The 22,361-nt window shown below is 30.9% G+C and overlaps 1 protein-coding gene across 1 annotated transcript in view; it reads right to left on the bottom strand.

Annotated features, from left to right (window-relative positions):
• Window positions 1-22,361, bottom strand: part of LOC142320799 (uncharacterized) — a 154,316-nt gene that overhangs the window by 20,457 nt on the left and 111,498 nt on the right. The window contains exon 2 of the mRNA XM_075358777.1: window positions 8,760-21,366. Coding sequence (XP_075214892.1) covers window positions 8,760-21,335 — 12,576 coding nt within the window. The 5' untranslated portion in view covers window positions 21,336-21,366. The remainder of the gene's footprint in view (window positions 1-8,759; window positions 21,367-22,361) is intronic.

Below are 22,361 nucleotides of genomic sequence, written 5' to 3'. Positions count from 1 at the left end.
TATCTAGAGTTGTTTTATTACTCAACATTAAGGTTTAAGCTGTGCATAGAGCTTCTGGTTTTATTACCATTTTACAGTGTCTAATAATCTTGCTTGAGTTCCATGATAGTGACTTGTGATATGTGCCCATTTGGATAATGTACTCCAGTTTATATGTTCTAGATTCTATTGTTTTCTTTCCTAATGCATTCCACCTGATTCATTCACCTGGATATTTAAAGTTTTCTACTCCTTTGATTTTTTTATTATTAATTTCCAAGTTTTTGGATAAGTTATTAATATATATTATTACGTATTTTTTTCTGAAAGAAATTGAGTCCAATTTTGTAATTCATTAATTCTTTAATATTATATTTCTTAAATTTGTATTTCTGCCTTCAATCAATCTTTAGTTACAATTGAGCAATATCATTTGCAAATGCTAGACAGTTACATTTTAGTTTTTTTATCTATTTTAATCCCATTATTTTCTTTAGGATTTGATTCCATTTTGTTTACTTTTTCTGGTGTGCAACTGAATAAAAGTGGTGATAATCCACCACTCTACCAAAACTCTTTTAGAGTTTTGGTTGGATTAGAAATGGTTCTGGTAATTCTCCCGTAAATTTTACTTTAGAATATTAGCCTATTAAGTAGACTTGATTATATTTGCAGTTTTGTTTTCTAGCCCAATTCTTTTAGTGTTGATAATTAGAGAAGTTCTATCGATGGAGTCATACGCTTTTTGAAAGTCAATGAATCCTATATTTTAAAGTTAATGAATGTTACACGTTTTATCTGTGAGTTTATAATTAAAAATTTTTTTTAAGGGTAATAAAAATCTGTTCAACAAATGATCAACTTTTTCTAAAACTACCTCGATATTCTCTAAGTTACGGATCTAGTTGTGGTTCTAGTCAATGTAGTAATGCTTATGAAAGTGAAGATTTTACGATGTGTGTTCAAAAAGTAACAAGAATTTTGAAATTTCACAGTTTATATTGGTCCGATTCTCAGGATTTTTTTGTTGTATTGGTAAACATGTCTGAAAAGTATCTGTACATTTTTAGCCGTACTGGATGTTTAGTCTGTTGTCATCTGTCAAAAGGATAACATGTGTTTTGGTATGACTGGCGATTTTTTATTTGTATAAATAATGGATCAGAGAATTAGTATTAAATTTCACAATAAGAATGTAATAAAGTGTAGCAATGTTTTAAAAATGTTAAATATTGCTTTTGGTGAGTCTGCTATGAGTAAAGCAAGGGTTTATGAATGGTATAAGCATTTCCAAGAAAGTTGTGAAGACGTTGGAAGATGACGAGTCACAGCACATCAACAATTGAAGAAAACATGAAAAAAGTAAAAGAAATGATTATGAATGATTGCTGAATCACAATTAGAGAAGTAGCTAATGATGTTGGGATATCAACTGGCTCATGCCGTGAAATTTTTAAGGATGTTTTGGGTATGAAACATGCGACAGAAAAATTTGTTCCAAAATTGTTGAATTTCAAACAAAAACAGTGGCAAATGTAAGTTGCTCAGGAGTCACTAAATGAAGTCAACAACGATGCAGAACTACTGATGTGTCATAACAGGGTTATGACACATTTCATAACTCACATTTCATTTTTTTGTGATGAAACATGGGTTTACAGATTGATGTCAAAACTAAGGCTCAATTGTCCCAGTGGAGGCATTCTGGATCACAAAGACTAAAAAAATATCAGTAAGTACGATCAAATGTGAAGGTTATGCTCACCGTGTTCTTTGATTTTAACAGCATAGTGCTTCATGAGTTCTTGCCACAAGGTCAAATGATCAATAAGGAGTATTACCTAAAAGTTCAATGCCATTTGTGTGAAGCAATCTGAAAATAACGCCTGGATTTATGATGAAACAATTCATGGCTTTTGCACCATGATAATGCGCCTGCTCACACTTCATTGCTTGTTTGTCAATTTTTGGTCAAAAACAACACTGTAATGATACCCCAGCTGCCACATTCGCCAGATATGAACCCACGTGACTTTTTTGTATTCCCAAAAATAAAGAGAACCTTACAGGGCCGTCGTTTTACAAGCATAGATGAGATTAAAAACGAATAGCTGAAAGAGCTAAACTCTATTTCAAAGTTCTAGTTCCAGAAGTGTTTTGGGGATTGGAAAAAGCACTGATGTAAGTGTATAATATCTAATGGGACTATTTTGAAGGGGCTAACATTAATGTACACGAATAAATAAAATTCTTTTCAAAAAACAAAAATTCTTGTTATGTTTTGAACACACCTTGTATAGGTTACGTTTAGCAGATAATTCTCAAAAAATTATTTGGGTCTGTTTTTTTTTTTTGGGAAGTGAATGTATTAAAGTTGTTTTCCAATCTGATGGTATATCTTCTTTTTCCAATATTTCTTTGAAAATATTAATTAGTGAATGATTAGCAATGAAGATGGCTTTTCTCCAAAGCTACTATTCTATTCTGTAAGTATTACATTTTCATCTGAAGCCTTATTTTTCTTTAAGTTCTGAAATTGGTGCTTGAATTTCTTTAATATCAGGTGGTGAATCTTCTTTGCCAGTATTGTTGATTTTGAACATAAGACTATCTTTGGATTCTTCACAATTCAGAAATTTTACATAATATTTGGCTTAATATTTTAAATTGTCAGTATTAATGTAAGCTAACAGTTGGGTGGGAAGTCCCTTTACACTATTCATTAAATTATTAGGATAGGTGCCAGCTTACCTTTTATAGATCTAAAACGTTTGTGTGGGTTCCATCATGTTCAAAGCATAGCTGTATGTGCCTTCATGTTCAATTGTTCATCCACAATAGCATATCAGGGGTAATAATTTCAAATGCTGACCAAACAGCGTCTTGACGCTGTTCGTTGTTACCATATCTGCACTTTCGGATCTCTTCTATTACAAAGCTCTAGAGTGCACTGTCAGGTGTGGTGAGGTCAGGGCTTCTTGCTGGTCAAGGCATTAGAGCCAGTAATTCTTCTGACCCATGTCCAATCCAGCAATTTAGAAAAATTTCATTGAGATGACTGCGAACATTCAAAGCAAAATGCACTGGAGCATCGTCTTGCTGAAACCTAATGATGTCAATGATCCCTTTTGTCGTTAATTCTGGAAGCAACCACTCATCGACCATTCTCAGATAACTGTGTTGATTAATTGCGCCATCAAAAAAATAAGGGCCAAGGAGATGTTCAGCTGAAATTCCAGCCCAGATCGTAACATGACACATAGTGTTTGAATAAATATTTTGGTTATGAAAACTTTGATAAATTGCACACTCATCTGAGAGCATGACATTCTTTTCATTGTTTATTCTCAGAGTGTTCAAGCAATAACTAACATGCATAAACATCGTGATTAAGGTCATTGTCTCTAAACTCACTAACTGTGGCTGAACGAAAAAAATAACTTTTCAAGTCCTTCCGCATATGGTCTCACACTGTCAATCTTGGAGTACCTATCTCTGCATAACGTTTGTGCATTGATTTCATTGGTGATCACTGAATCGATATCTCCACAGCAGCACACGTCTCATTTTGCGTGCTTGGCGCATCAAGAATTCTTCCTATTGCAAAAGCCTTCTTCTCTCGACAGTAACATTTGCCATGATGGCGATGATTTCCCAAAACACACAAAGAAGCATCCATAATGTTTTACCAGTGTTTGGACATTTTTGGACCCCACGCACAAGCTAACTTACATTCTGATATGAGTGAATGCACTCGTATTCGCCATCATTCAGCATTAGAAATGGTCACCATTAATATGCTAACTGCGAATGAATAACTGGACAGGAAGCGCATACAGCTGTACTTTGAACATGATAGAACCAACACAGACTTTTAAATCCACAGAAGATAAGCGGCATCTATCCTAATAATTTCACAACTAGCGTAAAGGGACTTCACACCCACCCTGTACTTTACAATCTTCATCACAGGTGAAGGACTTGAGGGATTATATTTTGTTAAAACATTTGAAGAAATATCTTGAATTACTTTTATTAAATTCTTGGTTTATCTGAGTTTATTTTTTTTGTTAACTTCTGGATTTGGTTGTTTTCTACATTTCTACCTGGCTTTTTATCTTTTGTGAATTTGCCACATTCATCATATCCCTATATATATTTTCTGATTTTCTTGAGTAAAGCAATATTTTCAGCTCTGTAAACAAATTCACTTTTAATCTTTTCACAATTTTTAAATAGATGAGAATTCATCTGAATTCTGAATTTTTTCCATGCCTAATCTTTTTGATTTTAGATTATTTTTTCTTCTTATTCATTTAGCAATTATTTTAAATTTTACTTTGCTTAAATAGTGGTCCGAATTTAGAATGGTACATTTTCACACTTTTACATTTTGAATTTCTTTGTGATACATTTTCTTTATGGCCACATGATCAAATTGAAATTCACCTGAGTTTGGATCGGGGGATTCCCACTCATTTACATGGTCATTTTTTGAAGGAGGTTGATCTTAATATTAAAGTGTGTGCTTTACATATTTTTATTAATCTTTGTTTTTATTTCTCCTTTTGTGAACTAGATAATTTCCTGCTATCTGTTAGTACTTTTTCTTTTCCTATTTGAGCATTAAAGATCCTACTAAGATAGTATTAGTTTACCTAGAATTCTTTTGAAGGATATCATCTAATCTAATTTTTCCCAAAATATTTCTACTATTTTCTTATTTCTTTTATTATTTTTGTTTACAGGGCATGTGAGTTTAATATTGTGTATATCATATTAATACTTTCAAAAGTTAAGAGTTATTAGTCATTCATTTGGGGACTTTAGACAATGACTGAGTCAAGCACATTTTTATTTATTATAAAGCCTGTTTGTAAGTATTGAATTCCATTCATTATTCTTTATTAAAAATTATTCTCTTCACAAAAATATCATTATTAATTTTATGAAGCAAATCTCAATAGCACGCAAACAGTATCTGGACATGGAGAAATTACCACACCACACTATATTGGTACCTGTGAGAAACAATATTAGTGAGGAATATGGATAGGAACAATGTCTTTTTTTTAAGACATTTTTTAAAAATAGCTTTTAATATACAACTGGAAATTTATTATATATATTTCAATAAATATAACAAAAAATTTAAATATCCACTGAAGAATTTCTTTCTGATGCCAATCATATGTTAAGAAGTAATAGGATTAGGTAAAGATTAGTTTAAATAACTTAACTCACCCTTTCCTCAAAACTGAGTTATCAGAAAATAGTATCAAATAAAAGTTGAAAGATAGTATACAATGATATTTATAAAGAACTTGCAAAAAATCAGAAAGAATATTATTTTCATGTAATGAAAATGTCATCTTTTTCATTTTTTTTTTCAAATTTGAATAAAGTGAAAATAAACAAAATAAAAATTAACAGCCAATTAAAATTTTAATGTTTTACATTATTCTTGCAGATAGATAGTCTATTTGCAAGAATAATCAAGTATTTTCTCTTATTTTTTATTAAATCAGTTTTGCAATTGTACAAAAAAAAAAAACAGCAAGTATCAATTTTTGGAAGTATCAAAAAATCTAGTTTGTAAATACCAAGATTTGGTATAAAACATAAGTATCACTGCTTTTTTGTATGTTATAGTACAACTATTCATGGCATTTTCAGAGAACGTAGACACTGTAAATAGCAAGGAATTACAGTATATAATTTAAATTTACTGATGGCATGCTTTCTATTTATTTTGTTGTTTCTGAAAAAGTATTATTTGAAACGATAATCTACAATTACTAAATAATTATCTATAATTTAGCTGTCTTTAACAGTAAATTATAATCTGAAACAGTATGCATAAATGGCACATTCTCTATAAGAATATAACACCATCCAATGTGGAGGAAAAACACAAAATTTCATTCAACAACGTTCATTATTTCCAAATATTAAAAAATTTTAGAACTATCCAAAAACAAAATAACACTAGGGAAGAAAAATATTTTTTTTTGTCTCAGGAAGAAAAATATGTGATTCTGATATTTTTTCTCCTGAATTCAAATATGATATCAGTTTTTCCTCATCAGGAAGGTTTCTGAGAGACAGGTATTTATAATTTCAAACATTTTAATACTTTCTTAACTACACAATATTCAAACATCTGACTCACCTAGAAAGTAAGAAATGACGATTTTCTGCAATGTTTAACCTGTGCAGCAACCCTCTTTATGGTCCAACAATAATCGACTAGCATATTAGAATTACATTTGCTGATGCCTCTTTCCTATAGTTCAAATCTCCTGATGAAAGTGTTTCCCATGCTCATCACTAAGTGCATCATGATTTTCCGGGAAGAAATCTAGGTGTGAGTGCAGGAAGTGTACTTTTAAGGACATATTACAACCCAAATTTTTATAAGATGTTATAAGGTCATTGACAATATCATGGTAATTTTCCGCCGTTCGATTTCCCAAAAATACTCATTAAATATATCATTTTTTAATGCTTGCCAAGCTGCTTCCTCCAGTGGATTCAATAGTTCCTCAATTTTTTCATCATGCATTAGTGATCGTATTTGTGGACCCACAAATATTCCTTCTTTAATTTTTGCATCACTAATTTTAGGAAACTTCTGTTTTAAGTACATGAAACCAGGATTATTGTCCATGGCCTTGACAAAACTCTTCATTACTCCTAGTTTGATACGTGACGGAAATAGATACACATTTTAGGATACACATCCTAAAATAGATCCACATCCTTTTAGGATTACACAATGGGTGGTTTCAATTTTTCTGTTTAGGAATGAGTGATTCACAATTAGGCTATTCTTTTCTAATGAAATTATTTTTTTCTGTCTCTACTAGCCCATCCACACAAAAAACAGAAGTACTTTGTGTAACCAGCTACAGACCAAGAGTAAGTGCTATTACCTTCAAATCACCACAAATATTCCTTTCATACACTGCACATTGAAGCGTTTCCAATATAAGTTTAAAGTTTTCATATGATTCTTTCATACTAGAAGAGTGAGTCACAAGTACTAATGGGAATTTATTGCCATTATGCAGAAGCACAGCTTTTAAACTAACTTTAGAGGAATCACTGAACAAGCACCATTGGGTTATGTTCATTACAAAGTGTCTCCATTATAGAAGAAATGTCATTACAAAACACTAAGTCATTTTCTTCAGAAAAATAGTCTTTAAATTCAGACTGACGATTATGATAAGTAAATATTTTTGTATTATTTTGAAGAAAGGAAGCCTTTTAGCTGCAATGCAAACATTTTAGACTGCTTTTTGGATAACTTTAAATCTCGTATGAGATCGTTAAGATTTTCTTGAGTCAGTAAATGAGGCTTACATGAACTGCTTTGTTAAAAGTAATATCAATAGAATCTGTTTCTTTTTCTTCCTTACTTCCATCACACTCCGAGCTCTCTTTATCTAATGTCACATGTTCTGGAGGATTTTATATGGGCACTTCTTTACAGTGTGGAACTGGTCTCATAGCAGATTACAAGTTAGGGTACACCACTGTATGTTTTAATTTTGACATAATCCCTTTAATGTTTGTTAAGCAGAAATAACAGTCAGACAAGTGATCTTTGGGTTCCCTTCAAATCCTAGGGATAGCAAATGGCATATGGTGTGTGCTATTTTTCCATGCAGTGAGAAGTCTACAACATGATAAACAACAGACATGTGGGGCCCAGGCCCTTGTTTGGTTCACGACTTTACACTCAAAATAAAGTTCATAACACTTTTTTACTAATGGAGTAAGGTTTCGCCTTTGGGACTTGAGCATCACTTCACCACATACATAACAAAAATTGATAGGATGATTAAACAAACAAAGCTCTCGGCAATTTGTAACTAACGACTAATTAAAAGAAATAAAGTTGTAAATAAGTAATACACAATAATTCAGACACACAAACCACTCACAACGATGTGTTTACTGGTTCACTACTATCTCACAGTTGGCACTGTTCTGATGAGTATGTGCTACACTAGATCACGTTTGTACATGTCTTTACATGTCTGAACCTGCACAACAGTAGCACAATGCTACCCTTTCTGTTAGCTTATTTGGTTCCATTATATTTACCAATGCTCTTGGAGCTTTTACTTGACAATGAACAAATGGACGAAAAAATACTTAAAAAATTAAAATAACAAAATAATTGTGGGTGATGGAGAAATTATGAATACATATTTGAAAACAGGATAAAAAACTGCATTTACACCTATTGGTACTCATGAGACAAAAATCATGTTGACTAGTTTAATCTTTATAGACAAAAGTTAAGTAATCTGTAATGTAATAAAAGATTTTTTTTCTTCTTTAATCAGACATGATACAACAATTAAACTGCCTGAAGAGTGCCTAAAAAATAGAGATTAAAATACTTTCTCAATAACAAAATAAAAATTTTTTAAATATTTTAATTAATGTTAGAATTTTTATTAGGAGGAACTAGATGAGCGATTTGAATAACTGAACTTTGTTTTAAGCATTAACAATTGTTAACAATATGAAACCATAAACAATGTTAAAAAATTTTCAAAATCATGATTAAGCAGAATAATTTTTTTTTCTTGTACATAAATATTTATCCTCTTAAACACTAAAAACTACATGAAGTATAATTTTTACGACATTCCAAACATACATGATTGTACACAAACAACAGCATATACAAATAAACACTCACATGCTACTAATGTAGTGGCTTACTACTGTTAAACGATATAAATAAAATAAATTCATACCTTGTTATTGAATACGAGCAAGCATCTTTGGCAATGGAACATGTAGTTGGAAACATTCTTAGATGTACGTTTTTTAGCCGATGAATTAATTCCAGATACTGATTGATCTGAATGTCGTTTGGTACCACGGCTGCTTACTCTGCCATTTCCTTTAACAGTTTCATCAACAGAATTATTACTAATGGAATAACTACTTAACGAATCACTTTCTTTCTTCTGAGAATTTATTCTTTCAACCTCACTGTCAAATTCATTACAGTTTATCATCAAATCCTGAGTATCATAATGTTTATTGATAGGATTTTCATAAATATTATTATTTTCTAACTTATTATCACAGGTACGGAATGTAGATTGTGATGGAGACTGAGATCGTGGAGTAGGTGAATATTTGTAAAAAAAATTGTCCCCTGATTTTATATTACAACTAGAAACTGAACCGTTTGTACCACTACAACTACCGTTATTACACTTGTTGTTATCACTAACATTCTTAAGTTTATTAAAACTATTTTCATTTGCAGTTAAATCAGAAATTTTTTTAGATTCTGTAGAATTCTCATGAATGTTTTCGATTGATTTGGATTGTTTCTGTTTGCTTTTCCTAAAACTCTCATTCATTATTTCGATATCATTTTTATTACATAGACTAATACTAGTTTTATTTTTTAAGGCAAGATCGTCGATTAAATTACACCTAATTAACTTAACTATTGGTTCATTAAATTTAAGCGGTAATTTTAAAAAACTTTTATATTCTGACTGCTTCATTTTTTTAATTAACACTTTAGGTACAGTTGTACTTTTACTGTGTTCAGACGATGATGCACATGATTTTTCCTCACACGATAATGTACAAGATTTTTCCTCATTTTTACCATCACTATTGTCTTCATCTGAACTAGAAATCAAAGATTCTTTGGAGGAGCTCACACTATCTTCAGAATAACTAGTTAATTCTGGATCTCGTTGTAAAATAAGTCGTTTTACCTTAACTACTGGAGATATACACTTATTTACAGTAACAGGTGAATTATCACCAATAACTTTCCACACAGCTTCTCCAGAAGATTTCTCAGTTCCACTTGCACCCATTCTGAGTTCTATTTTGGCAGGTCCCAATTCAATCCCATTCAACAGATTATTGCTAGTATTAGTTTTTCGTAAAACTTTTCGCTTTTTGCTGTGAGAAATGTTAAATACACGTTCCCAAGGTAAACTACACTTAATTATGGGCTTAGAAGAATCAGCATCATGTAATTGTGTGTTGTGATCATCGTCATTTATAGTAGGTGAAATACTTATAACATCAAAGTGTCTTTCATTTTCATTAGAGAATTTAAGCGCGCTTTCATCATTATTAATATTATTATTGTTATCGTTGTCTCCATTACAATTAAATATATTTTCACTTGTTGCAGCATCATTAACTGGCTTAAAAGTGACTGATGTATCTGTTTTACCCCCTTCTACAGCAACAGTTTCTAAAATGAATTCATTTCTACCTGGACTAGAATTACAGTTACTATTATTACCATCATCATCATAATCGATGCTATTTTCATTACCACCACCACTAATATAATCTTCACAATAAACAGATCTCTGCTGTTTAACACCATCACATAAATGATGATCATCATAGTAATCATCATCATCATCATTATCGGTATCATCACAGGCAATATCATTTTTTTTATTACAACCATTATTACTGTTAACATCACAAGGTTCATGTAAGCCTTGTTCCATGTCATTATTCTGGTAATTTATTCCAACTTCACCATTATAACCAACTTCAATTTCAGCAACAGAAAAATCATCCAATACAGTAGTAATGAACTGATTTTCTTCATCATTATGCACTTCATTACTTTTAAGCAATTTCTCATTAGAATTTTTACTGAAGCTAACAATCGTTTGCTCTTCACATTCTAGATTGTTACTGATCTGTCCTGGAGATTTATCTTTGCAATTGTTTTCATTACTGTCAGGTTTATCTTCTAAATTTAAATCAACTTTATCCTGTGAATTACACAATTCTTCAATAATGATAACAATTCTACTGGAATTATCCACATTAATAACAGGCATTTTACTATTATCATCATCATCATCATCATCGGTTACTTTGATATCATTACAGCTATTTTCACACTTCTCATTCATTATTATTAAATTATTACTCTTCATCTCGCTACTGTAATCTAAATATTCTGTTACCTCTGTGGATTCAGTTTCATTTAAATTTTTATTTTTTTCATCACAAGAAATTCTTTTCACACAAAAAGCTTCTTTATTGATTTCAATATTTTCTGATTTATTAACTACGTTTTGGTTATCTTTTAAAAATTCAACCTCATCTGTAGTTGTACTTATATTGTCATCGATCTCATCCGTGTTTTCAACATTATTACTTTTTATTCTTACACTGCTACTATTAGTGGATTCATTATTCAGCATTTCAAAACATGGCCGTTTAGCAACACTGTCTGTATAATTACTATTTGATGGATAACTATTTCTAAATGAAAAACTTTCCCGAGAAAAGAGTTCTGAATCGATTTCAGTACTTGAAGTGACATTATTATTCAGTTCTGAGACTTCTTCATAATGGTTAGTAAAACGTTGTATGAAATCTTGATTTTTTTTATCATTTTCATCCGATGTAATTAAACAAAGACGCTTATTAATACTTGATGCATATCTAACAGTATTTTCACATGTAGAGCAGTTGGTGTGGCTCACATGTTCTTCTGTTAATAGATTTTTACAAATAATACTTTCAATTTTTCCCTCTAATGATTCACTGACCTCTTGGTTAACCTGTGATGATTTATTTCCAATAATTAGGTCATTAAAATTAACAATTTTCTTATTATTCTGTTTTAAAAAATGTTTACTAAACTTTTTAAATTTTTTATTTGAGTCACGTTTTTCTGAATTCATTATTAGAGACCGTTTGTCACCATCATCATACTTTCTCTTTTTAGAAAATTCCCTTTTTACAACACAATTATCATCCATATTCTTAATCTGATTTTCTATTATAAAATTTTCATCACAGTTCCTTTCACTTGAATTGACAATATTGTCAATGTCTTCTACTTCATTTAAATCTGACTTAGATTCACTTATTTCATTTGACTGTAAAATCATTTTTTCAGAAACTGACAAAGAGGATTCATCTAAATTTAAACAATCATTTGATAAAGCAACATCGGTGGAATCATCCTTTTTTTCTTCATACAATTCTTTGATTGAGTCATCAAGAGAACTTTGTGTTATATGATTTCTGCTATTAAATTTTTCTGCAATATTGTTTGATTTAACACTGGATTCTATAATATTTACATTGCCAAATTTGTACAACTTTTTAAAAACTGTTTTTCTTTTTTTATTATTTTTAATAAATTTTAATTCTTGAGAAGATGAATTACACTGAGGAGCATTTTTCTTATGAAGTTTTCTCTTTACTAAAAATTTTTTATTAATTTTAGACTTTATTAAATTATTTTTATAACCTTTAACAAATACTTTATTGCAAGAATTTCTTAAACGAATTTTGTTTTTGTAAAACAAATGTTTTTTAAATAAAAATATTTTTGAATTTCTGCAGAATTTGATGCTTTCATCACTATTACTTTTGGATTTACGTGACTTTGTACATTTCAATGTATGATCAATGACAGCAGCACACTTCATTTGTGAACAATGCGATTCAAAAGAATCAGTGTTTACAGAGTTTATTTCAGACATCTCTTCGTTTACATCACCAAATTTTGTACAATTGCCACAGTCCAGTTTTGATGAATTAATATTTTCTGAAGAATATACTTTTTTTAATTCGTTTTGAAGTGTATTAACTTCATTAAAATCATCCTTCTCATTAATATCACAACTATTGTTTTTTTCAGTGACCTGTAAATTTTTTTCTTTGTCTACAATACTGTGATCATTACTCAAATATAACGTCTGTTCTTCTGATTCTAAAATATCAGAAGATTTTTTATTTTGATTAACTGTTTCATCAAGTGCTAATAAATTATCTTCTAAAATAGCTTCACAGCACCTCTGTGGAGAATTCAAAGAAGGGCTTTTTCTACTTTCTTCAGAAATTTTAATTTCTGTTGAATGTGGCTCATCATTTACATCTCTGATATCACAATCACTTTTATTATTTAATGTGATAGGTTTTAAAAAATCAAATTCCTCACTCTTTGGATTATTATTTTCATTGAAAATTTTACAATTATTATCTCTCAGATTCTTTTCAACATTTGCCTCTGTATTTTTATTATTAGTGTTAATCTTTTCATCGTCTAACTTATAAAAAATTAATTTTTTCTGATTTTCTGAAGTGTTTACTGACTCTTGTTCTCTGCATGTAACACTGTCTTTGATACAATGGTCAACAGTTTGATCAGATTTATTATTGTCTGTGTCTATGTATTGTGCCATATTTTTCATATTTCTGGTTTCAGGGTCGTCAAAATCTAATGTAGATTCAATTGGAGTAAATTCACACTGCACTCTAATTTCTGTAATATTCGGTGAAATCACCACACTATCACTTGTACAGGTGGTTGTTTTTAAAATATTTAAATCCTTACTGGTAGCAGGCTTTACCATATTTACATTATCATCATCAATCGATTCATCACCTTTCTTAATCACTTCAACAGACCCATCACATTCATTACTAGTAAATTTTTTATCATTATCAACAGAATCAGCTTGAAGTTTAGTATTACCTACTTCTTCGCTGTTAACTGTAAATGAGCTGCACAAAACAATTGATGAATCATTTTTTTCATTTTGTGCTACAGTCACTTCATTCTTAAGGCAAGTATTTTCTAATGTTAATGAGTCATCATTTTTAGATTTCAAACAGGTAATTTTATCATTACTTGTTTCCAATTTATTTCTGTCTACTAACTCCCTATTCATATCATGGCCTGCATCTATAGAATTACAAACTTCTGTTACCTTATCATCAACACAACAATCAATAACTTTGAATTTTGTTTTTGATAAATCACTATCATTTTTCACGTTATTATCACTTTGATTCATTTGTATAATCCCACGATTTAATTCATCACAGTTCATTTCTTCCCCGTTTTCACAGACTTCAGTACAAAATTCATGGTCTCTTTTGTTGACATTTTTAATAAAAGAATTGCTATTACTACAGTTATAAATCTTATTATCAAAAACTTTACCAGAATTAAAGCTCGATTTATCGCATTTACTTTGACAAGATTCATTAAAATTTATACACGCTTCAACTGAACTATTGCAATTATTTTTAACATGCTTAAAGTTCTCTGTCTTCAGTTCACTGAGAGAATTATTCTGACAACTCTTACTGTTTATGATTTCAGTTGCATCAGGATCTGTAGTGCTACTATCGATAATAACTGGAGCGTTTTCACACGTTTTATTTTCAATAGAGTGTCCGCATTCAATTTGGTTTTTATCTTCACTTTTATCAATGCAATGGATGCTGTTATCAAAGCTTTGCTTTTCAGAATCAGGATCGCCTGAACTATCTCTAATTATCTCACTACAAACATTTTCATCATTAGCAATGATAAGAGAGCAGTTATCATCAATAGCTTTTTCATCTTCAAGTTCTTTAGGTTTTATACCTACACTGCACATTTTATACAAAGTATCACAACATGGTTTTTCTGTAGTTTTGACTTTATGATTATCATTTTTGAGATTTAATAATTTTTCACTCTGGTCTAAAGTTAAAGTTTTATCATCAACATCGAAAGAGCTGCAGCTATCCTTAAGACTATCTTCGGCTGTTTTTGTAAAAGTTGATGGACTATTTACGCTAAAAGATTCATTACTACTTCTTATTTCTGTATTAAGGTATGGGTTATATTCATTACTTGTAATGCAAATGTTATTAGGCGATTCATCATGAATAACAGACTTTCTTGTTGTCGATTCAAAATCATTAACATTATCTTCATTACTTTTCAGTTTTTCTTCACAGATGTTTTTTAAACTTTTTGTTTTAGTATCAATTTTGGACAATTCAAAATTTTTCATTGTCTTATCCTCAATAGTTTCTACATCATTATTAGAAGATTTTACTGTTTCACATTCAACCAAACTGATATTTTTATTTAAATTTTCTCTCGATTCATGATTACTTGATAATTTTTCACAGATATCACTAATAAAATGATTTTGCTGGTCTTCTTTCATAGATTCCAATTTGACTTCTCTACTTTCAAAATTATCACAGTCACGTACTGAGCTACAAATATTGTTTTTATAAAGATCATTAATTTCATCACTAAACTTCAACAATTTGGTATCTGATTCTGGGGTAATTAATGAAGAATTTTTAACTTCATCAAGTTTTTTAACAGAAGTTTGTTTTAACTCTTTCTCTGCATCATAAAACTGTACAACTTTATCATTTCTTTCCTCTTTGTCTGTGGAGTAATCAATGGCCGAATGGCATCCTTTATAAACGACCGGGGATGAATTACTTTGATTAGCATCATAACTCAATGCAGAAGATTCTATTTTACATTTATCACACTGTGAACCTGATTCAGTATTTATTATATCACTCTTTACATCTTTTTCATTCCCAACAGTAATTGTTATATCATCAACTAAACTTGTTTGTTCTAACTGTTCTATTTCAGTTGTGTTTAATTCTTCATTTGCAATGTCTTCACTGGTTGTAACTGTAGCGCACTTAGTTTTATCATCAGAGTTATCATTATTTTTAAATCTACTTTCTTCATTCACTACTGGCTGTTTTCCTTCTTTACACATCTCACCCACAATATTTACACTACATGAAATATCATTAGATAAATTTATAGCTGTATTTAAATCATTCATGACAGTTTCTGGTTTTGCATTGGGCAAATCTTTTGAAAATTCAGTAGAAACATTAAAGGTATTGTCAGATAGAACCTTTTTTAAAGGTGATGTTTCTCTGGATAGATCAACTATGTTCTTCAAATTATCTGTAACTATTGACTGACAATCTGATGAAACATTTGAATAAATTACTTTATCATTACTATCAGTAAAACTTCTGCAGTTTTCATTGCAGTGAGATGAAGTTAAATTGTTTATATCACATAAATTTTCCATATATAAGTTATTTTCAATATTACAACGGTCTGATTCCACTGAATGTTTTACTATATTAGATGATTGAAAATTAAACTCTGTCTCTTTAGGGACACTCTCATTAACATTGGAAGATAATTTTAAATTTTGATTTTCATGGGCAATTAATGCATTAATGGTACTGTCTGATGCAGAGTCACTACAACTGTGTTTGCCAAAAACAATACCATCATCGCCAAGATTACTCTCAGCTGGTTTACTGATGTTTCCCTCATCAAAAGACACAGCTTTACCTGCAGTCAATAAATCTGGCTCGACTTCATCCTCATTAAATTGTGATGAACAGCTAACAGAATCATGAGCATTTGTACTGCAACACTGATGGTAAGAAAAAGTATCATTGCTACCATTATTATTATTATGAAGTTTTTCATTATTATGAGGCACCTGATGATGATGATTATGATGACTGTTATCATTTGATTTTGCTGAAGTACTTTTGATAACACTTTCTTGCTTATTTTTAATTAAACAATCGCTTTCAGTTAAATTGGGTTTAGACTGAAAATCCTCACTAACTAACTTTTCATTATTGGTATCAATTTTTAATTCAGAAGCAAAGTTAGATTTATTTAAATTATCAAGAGTAGTTTTATTAATATCTTCAAACAACTCTTCAACATTTGGAGACCCAGGTGTACATTCAACTGAAGATATCAATCGCTCTTCATCATAATCACAAACATCATCATCCTGATGATGATCTTTAAATGATTCATTACCACTTAATTTAAAATAAGCCATCGAGGGTGACTTACTGAACGGTATACTGCCAAGTCGTTCACCAAAACTTGAGCAGTGATATTCAGATGTAGAGTGATCACTACTGTTGTTAATCAGCACATGATCAACTGAGATTCTGGAATTAATATTCAATTTATTTGTTATTCTCACATCTAATGAACTAACAGATCCATTAACATTGTTATTATTATGGCAAGTATCTAATGAATTTTCTATACTGCTGACAATATTCAAATTGTCCTGTAAATCGCTAACACAATTCACATCATCTTCTTTACATGCCTTTTCAATTTCATTATGATTTTCAAGTACTTTCTTGCTTCTTTCATCATCGACAGTAGTTTGTTTTGTCAATGAATGAGTAAACTGCAAAACAGACAGAACATTAATATCTGAACCGGTATGAACATGATTAAGTTTGGTCTTTCTTTCATAAATCTCTTGGTTTAAAAGTTCTTTATGTTTTTCCATGGTATTAAAGTAACTTTTTCCATTACTGTCATTAATATCATTATCACTGTGTCTTGAATCACTTTGCACTGAAATCAGCTCTTCAATTTCATTATCTATTTCAGTATTACAATGATTACTTCCAAGAGAATTAGGACTGTCATCCAATGAAGGCATACTTAATACTCCAGTCATTTGCTTCTTTTCCTGAGATGTTAAATTTGTATCGATGTCAACACTACAACCGGATGAAACCTGGAGAGGCGATGGAGTTATAATGTTCCGGTTCTCCTTTTCTGTAAGAAAACTACCTTCTATATTAACATCAATTTTATACTCATTTCCTGATACGTAATTAATATTATTATTGTTTTTAGAATTAACTGCAGATGCGATTTTAACCCAATCCCTACTGTTTGGTACTCTTTTTAATTTTAAACTAGGTGTTAACTTTTTTTTAAGTCTTTTATTTAATTTCATTTTTATTATGCGGCTATTACTGTCTTTACATGTTATAGTAGGAGCAGGAGTAATAATAGGATTAGCACTACTAGTAGTAGAAGCAGTAGTAATAGCAGTTGCAGTAGCAGTTGTGATATTAGTGGAGATCGATGTTATACTTTCATTTAATCTATTATCAAGGTTGCCACTTTCCTTATTTCCATTTTTACAAAACATCTTTAGGTGGTTTTCATCAATATTTTCAGCAGAATTTGACTTCAGAATTTTATTTTCAAGTGACTGCTGCATATTTGAATACTGCTGGTCATATGGTGTGTATTTATTAACATCAAGGGGAGAGATATTCAGATCAGAAAAATTTTCACTAGCAGAATGCAATGTAATAGTTTCATCATTATTTTCATCTGTCTGATTGGTTTGCCCAGCACGATGATTATCTGACGTGTAAGTATTTAGAAGCGATTCATCATTTGAATGATTTCTATCGATAAAATACAAGGAGGCTGGATTTTTATTTACTTCCTCACTGCTGCCACCAGTACTATTCACTTTATCAATGGAAATCGGAGATGGAGTTGTCGCTGCCGAATCAACACTTCTCACAACCGGTTCAACAATATCTGGGCAACCATTCAAATTGTATTTGTTGCAAGTGTTAATTAAATTTACAGCAGCATTGTCTGACATGTGATCTTTATTTTTAAAATCCAGGCTTAAATTTTCAAGTGTATTATTTGATACAACATCTATATAATTACTAGTATCTGAATTTTTATTAGGAGCATGAATATTTTCATTTTTATCATTATTACTGATATTACTACTGGTAGTATCTCCAAAAGCATTTTCAAAATCTGTTCCAGATGGAATCAATGAGCTATTTTTTAATTCACTGCTTGAATCCAAATTTATTTCGACTTCATTACTCGGCCCTACAGTACTTTTTGAAATAAGTTCTTCTGATCGGTCTAACACAATATTATCATCAGTCTTTAAATTTGAGTTTATTAAGCATTTAGATGAATTATTGTTTTCACAAATAACGCCAGTTTGGCAGTTAAGATATGATCTCTCTTGGTCTGACTGTTGAGAATTACTTTTAATGACATCTCCAGTGGATGTGTAATCATTAACAGTATCTCTTTTAGTATTAGTTAAATCTATAAAACTACACGAATTATTGATAACAGACCTTTGCTGTATGTTTGCGATTGATGAATTGCTGTAAAAAGGTACTAAAGATTCACTGAGAGCAGGGAAGTGCTTTTTCCTGATGTCCATACTCTGATCACTTTGGAATATTGAAGTATTCCTAGCTGGAATAATGGGTTCAACAATATTAACATTACTTTTTTTCTCAAAGCAATCCTTCTGAACACCAGACATTATGGTGTTTGCCACACTCACAGAAGGTATGCGCAAATGATTATTGCAGTTATTGCTATGGTTAATATGATCCCAAGATGTGTAATTTTGTCTAATCGCATTGTAAGGGTGCTGAGACGTTGGTTCAGAGTATGGATTGTAAAATGCAGAAGCATTTTCTATGATGGATGCATCACTTTTCAATTTATCATCTCTCATCCTCCAATCACTGAAATTATTATAGAATGAAAAATGAGGTTTTTCTATCGGATGCACTCTATTTTCTAGAGACACTTTTTCTCCACCTTCAACTTTAGAAGCATCTTGAACAAAACTATTGACATAAGATACATGAGTTTTATCACCGTTCTGCAAATACGGCTTGGGTAAAAATGTTGGCTCATTGATATTACTGCTATCGTTTTTACTGTAACTATTTTCATTAAATATGATGTGATTGTTATTACTGCAATTACTGGTTACAGTAGCATCCATACTTACTGCTGCATCATTTTTAGACATCGACTGTTGGGTTGCATGTAAAAAACTATCATTATTCCAAGTGCTGCTTTTATCAACATTACCATTACTTTTATTATTAGTATCATTTGGTGTAGCTGTTGCAGTATGCCGTTCTTCATCACAATTACTTTTACTACGTTCAGCAGAAACATTTGTTGCCCCACCATTTTGTGACTCAGACAGCCTGGTATTATCTTCATCAGCATCATTCCAAGTAACCAGGAACTGTCTTACATCTAAATCAGGAGCTTTCTTTGTTCTGATTTGTTGGGAGCAATCATCATTACTGACACTCAATCGCTCGGTTGGAGGTGTGCAGTTATTCTGAGTATTTTGAAAAGATTTCAAATTAGCTTTTCTAGCTGAATTATTATAGATTTCATTACTAGTTATAGAATAATTAATGGGGTTACAATTTACAGTTTCATTTATCACAAAATTGCTATTATGTGGAGTAGAAGTCAACACATTAATACAATGAGTAGGTGATGCATTATTCTGTCCATTGATATCAGCACTGGCTATATCTAATTGCAGTTCAGATTGAACTATTTGTTGTTTATCACCACTCACTATTCGATAAGGAAGAGTATTCATCTGCGAATGAGATGGTGGTGTAGCAGGTAGGGGTGTGGTGATATTATTAATCGTTATTTTATTAGTGGAATTGTGAACGATTGGTGGATAACCAGAATTTATGAAAGATGTACCTAATTCAAAACAATCTGATCCGATTACAGATTTTTTTTGATGATAATCATTAACAGTTTTACTAACATTTCCTAAGATGTTACTACTATTATTGTTGTTATTACTATTACTACTACTACTGTTAATACTACTGACATTAGTGCTATTATTTGGTCCATTCATAATCACTCCTTTGCGTTCCTGATTTATATTCGGTGCAGTTGATATGTTGTGATCGATAGCTTGAAATGCTGTCGGACAATGCACAGAAGTCGTATCATGTTTCGTTTTGTACTGTGCCAACTTTACGGCTTGATGATATGTGGGTGGAGGTGGTATCCATCCTCTTGAAGCCCAATAAGAATTAAATCCTGGATAAACAGAGTAATGTGATTCTAAAGCAACAGGTTTTGTCGGTTGTTTCAACTCGTTTTGCCTGCTGCTGTTGGACTGATGCTGATGGTGATGGTGATGATGATGGTGATGACCATATTTTGGTAAAGAATGGAAATCGGAATGCACTGAAGAAAAACCTGAGTTTGATGATGTTGCAGATGAATTGGATTTATTCTTTTTATTTGCACATAAATACTGTTTTGCTGTAAAACCATTCGAGGAGGTGTGATGGTAATCACTGTATCTAGGTGGTTGCATATGATGCGGTGGGAACGATGGATGAAATGCTGTTGGATTTAGGTGCGAATACCTCGGAGGATCAGATAAATGTTGACAACATACTTCACTACATTTTACTGGTATCGGATGATGTATAGTACCACTGGTGTACTGTGCAGTATAATGATAATCTGGATGTATAGGATGGGGAGAAGGATGATATTTACTAGGATTAGATTTGTACTGATCAACCGTCGTATAAACTGACTGATGGTGGTTGCCTGTTGAATAACAGCTGTTCAAAAATCCATCTAATTGATGGGGTGTACCATAAGGTCCCCATGTTGGTGGTGCCGTAAGGTGAGCAGTGGCTGCAGCAGCAGGTGGCTGTTTAGATGTTTGCATCGAGTCGATAGTTTGAACGGCAGGCCGTTGAGGTAACACGGCAGCAGGCTCTTTGCTACTACTGTTATCTTGCACATTATTGTTACAATTTTTGTTACCATTATATGCTGTTGTAACTGTCTCACTAAAATTATTTAACATCATTGGGACATTCCACTATAGATATAATAATCACCTGGAAAAAAAAAAGAAAAAAATGTTAATTCTAAGTTAGATTAATAAAATAAAAAAACAGTGAGTGCATTTACTTGAATCACTGGATTATTAATGATTAAATCCTCAACCCCAAAGGCATTAACTAAATACAAAATATTCGGTAATTTGAATCAAATTCTACACACTCTGAATACTGTTTAATTTCTTAACTATTTCAAAGCTGTTTTTTAACTAATTTTCATTTAATAGGATAACCCTTTATTTATCTTTCGGTAACATAAAGTGATAACTAGTTAGTGAAAAATCACACATTTTCACAGATTAACAATTTTTTTCAAAATTAACAATTAATTCCTGTGGTATTATTGCTTATTACTAACAGGATTATAAGGAGCAGCAAGACTTTTTTCAAATGTATAAACTTTACAGTAAAGAAATGGGATTAAATTAAGTAATTTCATATCTCTGTTTTGTTTTCCGCAAAGCTGAAAATTGCAAATAACTTCATAATGGGTAGTATATTATAACAAGAAGACTAAAATCTTTTATTTCATCTGATCGACATTTTCAAAATTTATATAGCAAATATTTTTAGAAAAAAGAATTTTAAGATATAATTTTTCTTGTACGTATGATTACATACTCATAATACTTTAAAATTTCTAACTTTAATGTTTCAGTAGAATACGCTCAAAAAAATTAAACTACACTAATCTGCAGAAAGAGTTAATGAGAAGTGCTTGATTGTGAAAATAAATCTTTTTATAGTATTAATGATACTACTTATCATTAATATTTAAAATTATTTTTCAAGATGGCTGAATAATAATAATACATAACTCAGTTTTTTTTTTAAATGGTGTTGCGTTCATGACTTAAATAAAACTCCTCAAAATTCAGAATTGTCTATCCTATTATACAACATAAATGAAATTTAACGCTCTTTATTGTGCTCTCCCACAAACTGCCAAAATGATAAGTGGGCGGTATAAATGACCATTGTATGTCTTGTTT

The sequence above is a fragment of the Lycorma delicatula genome, chromosome 3, assembly GCF_047948215.1.
Source record: "Lycorma delicatula isolate Av1 chromosome 3, ASM4794821v1, whole genome shotgun sequence".
Classification (NCBI taxonomy): domain Eukaryota; kingdom Metazoa; phylum Arthropoda; class Insecta; order Hemiptera; family Fulgoridae; genus Lycorma; species Lycorma delicatula.
This window is presented reverse-complemented; position numbering and strand designations above follow the sequence as displayed.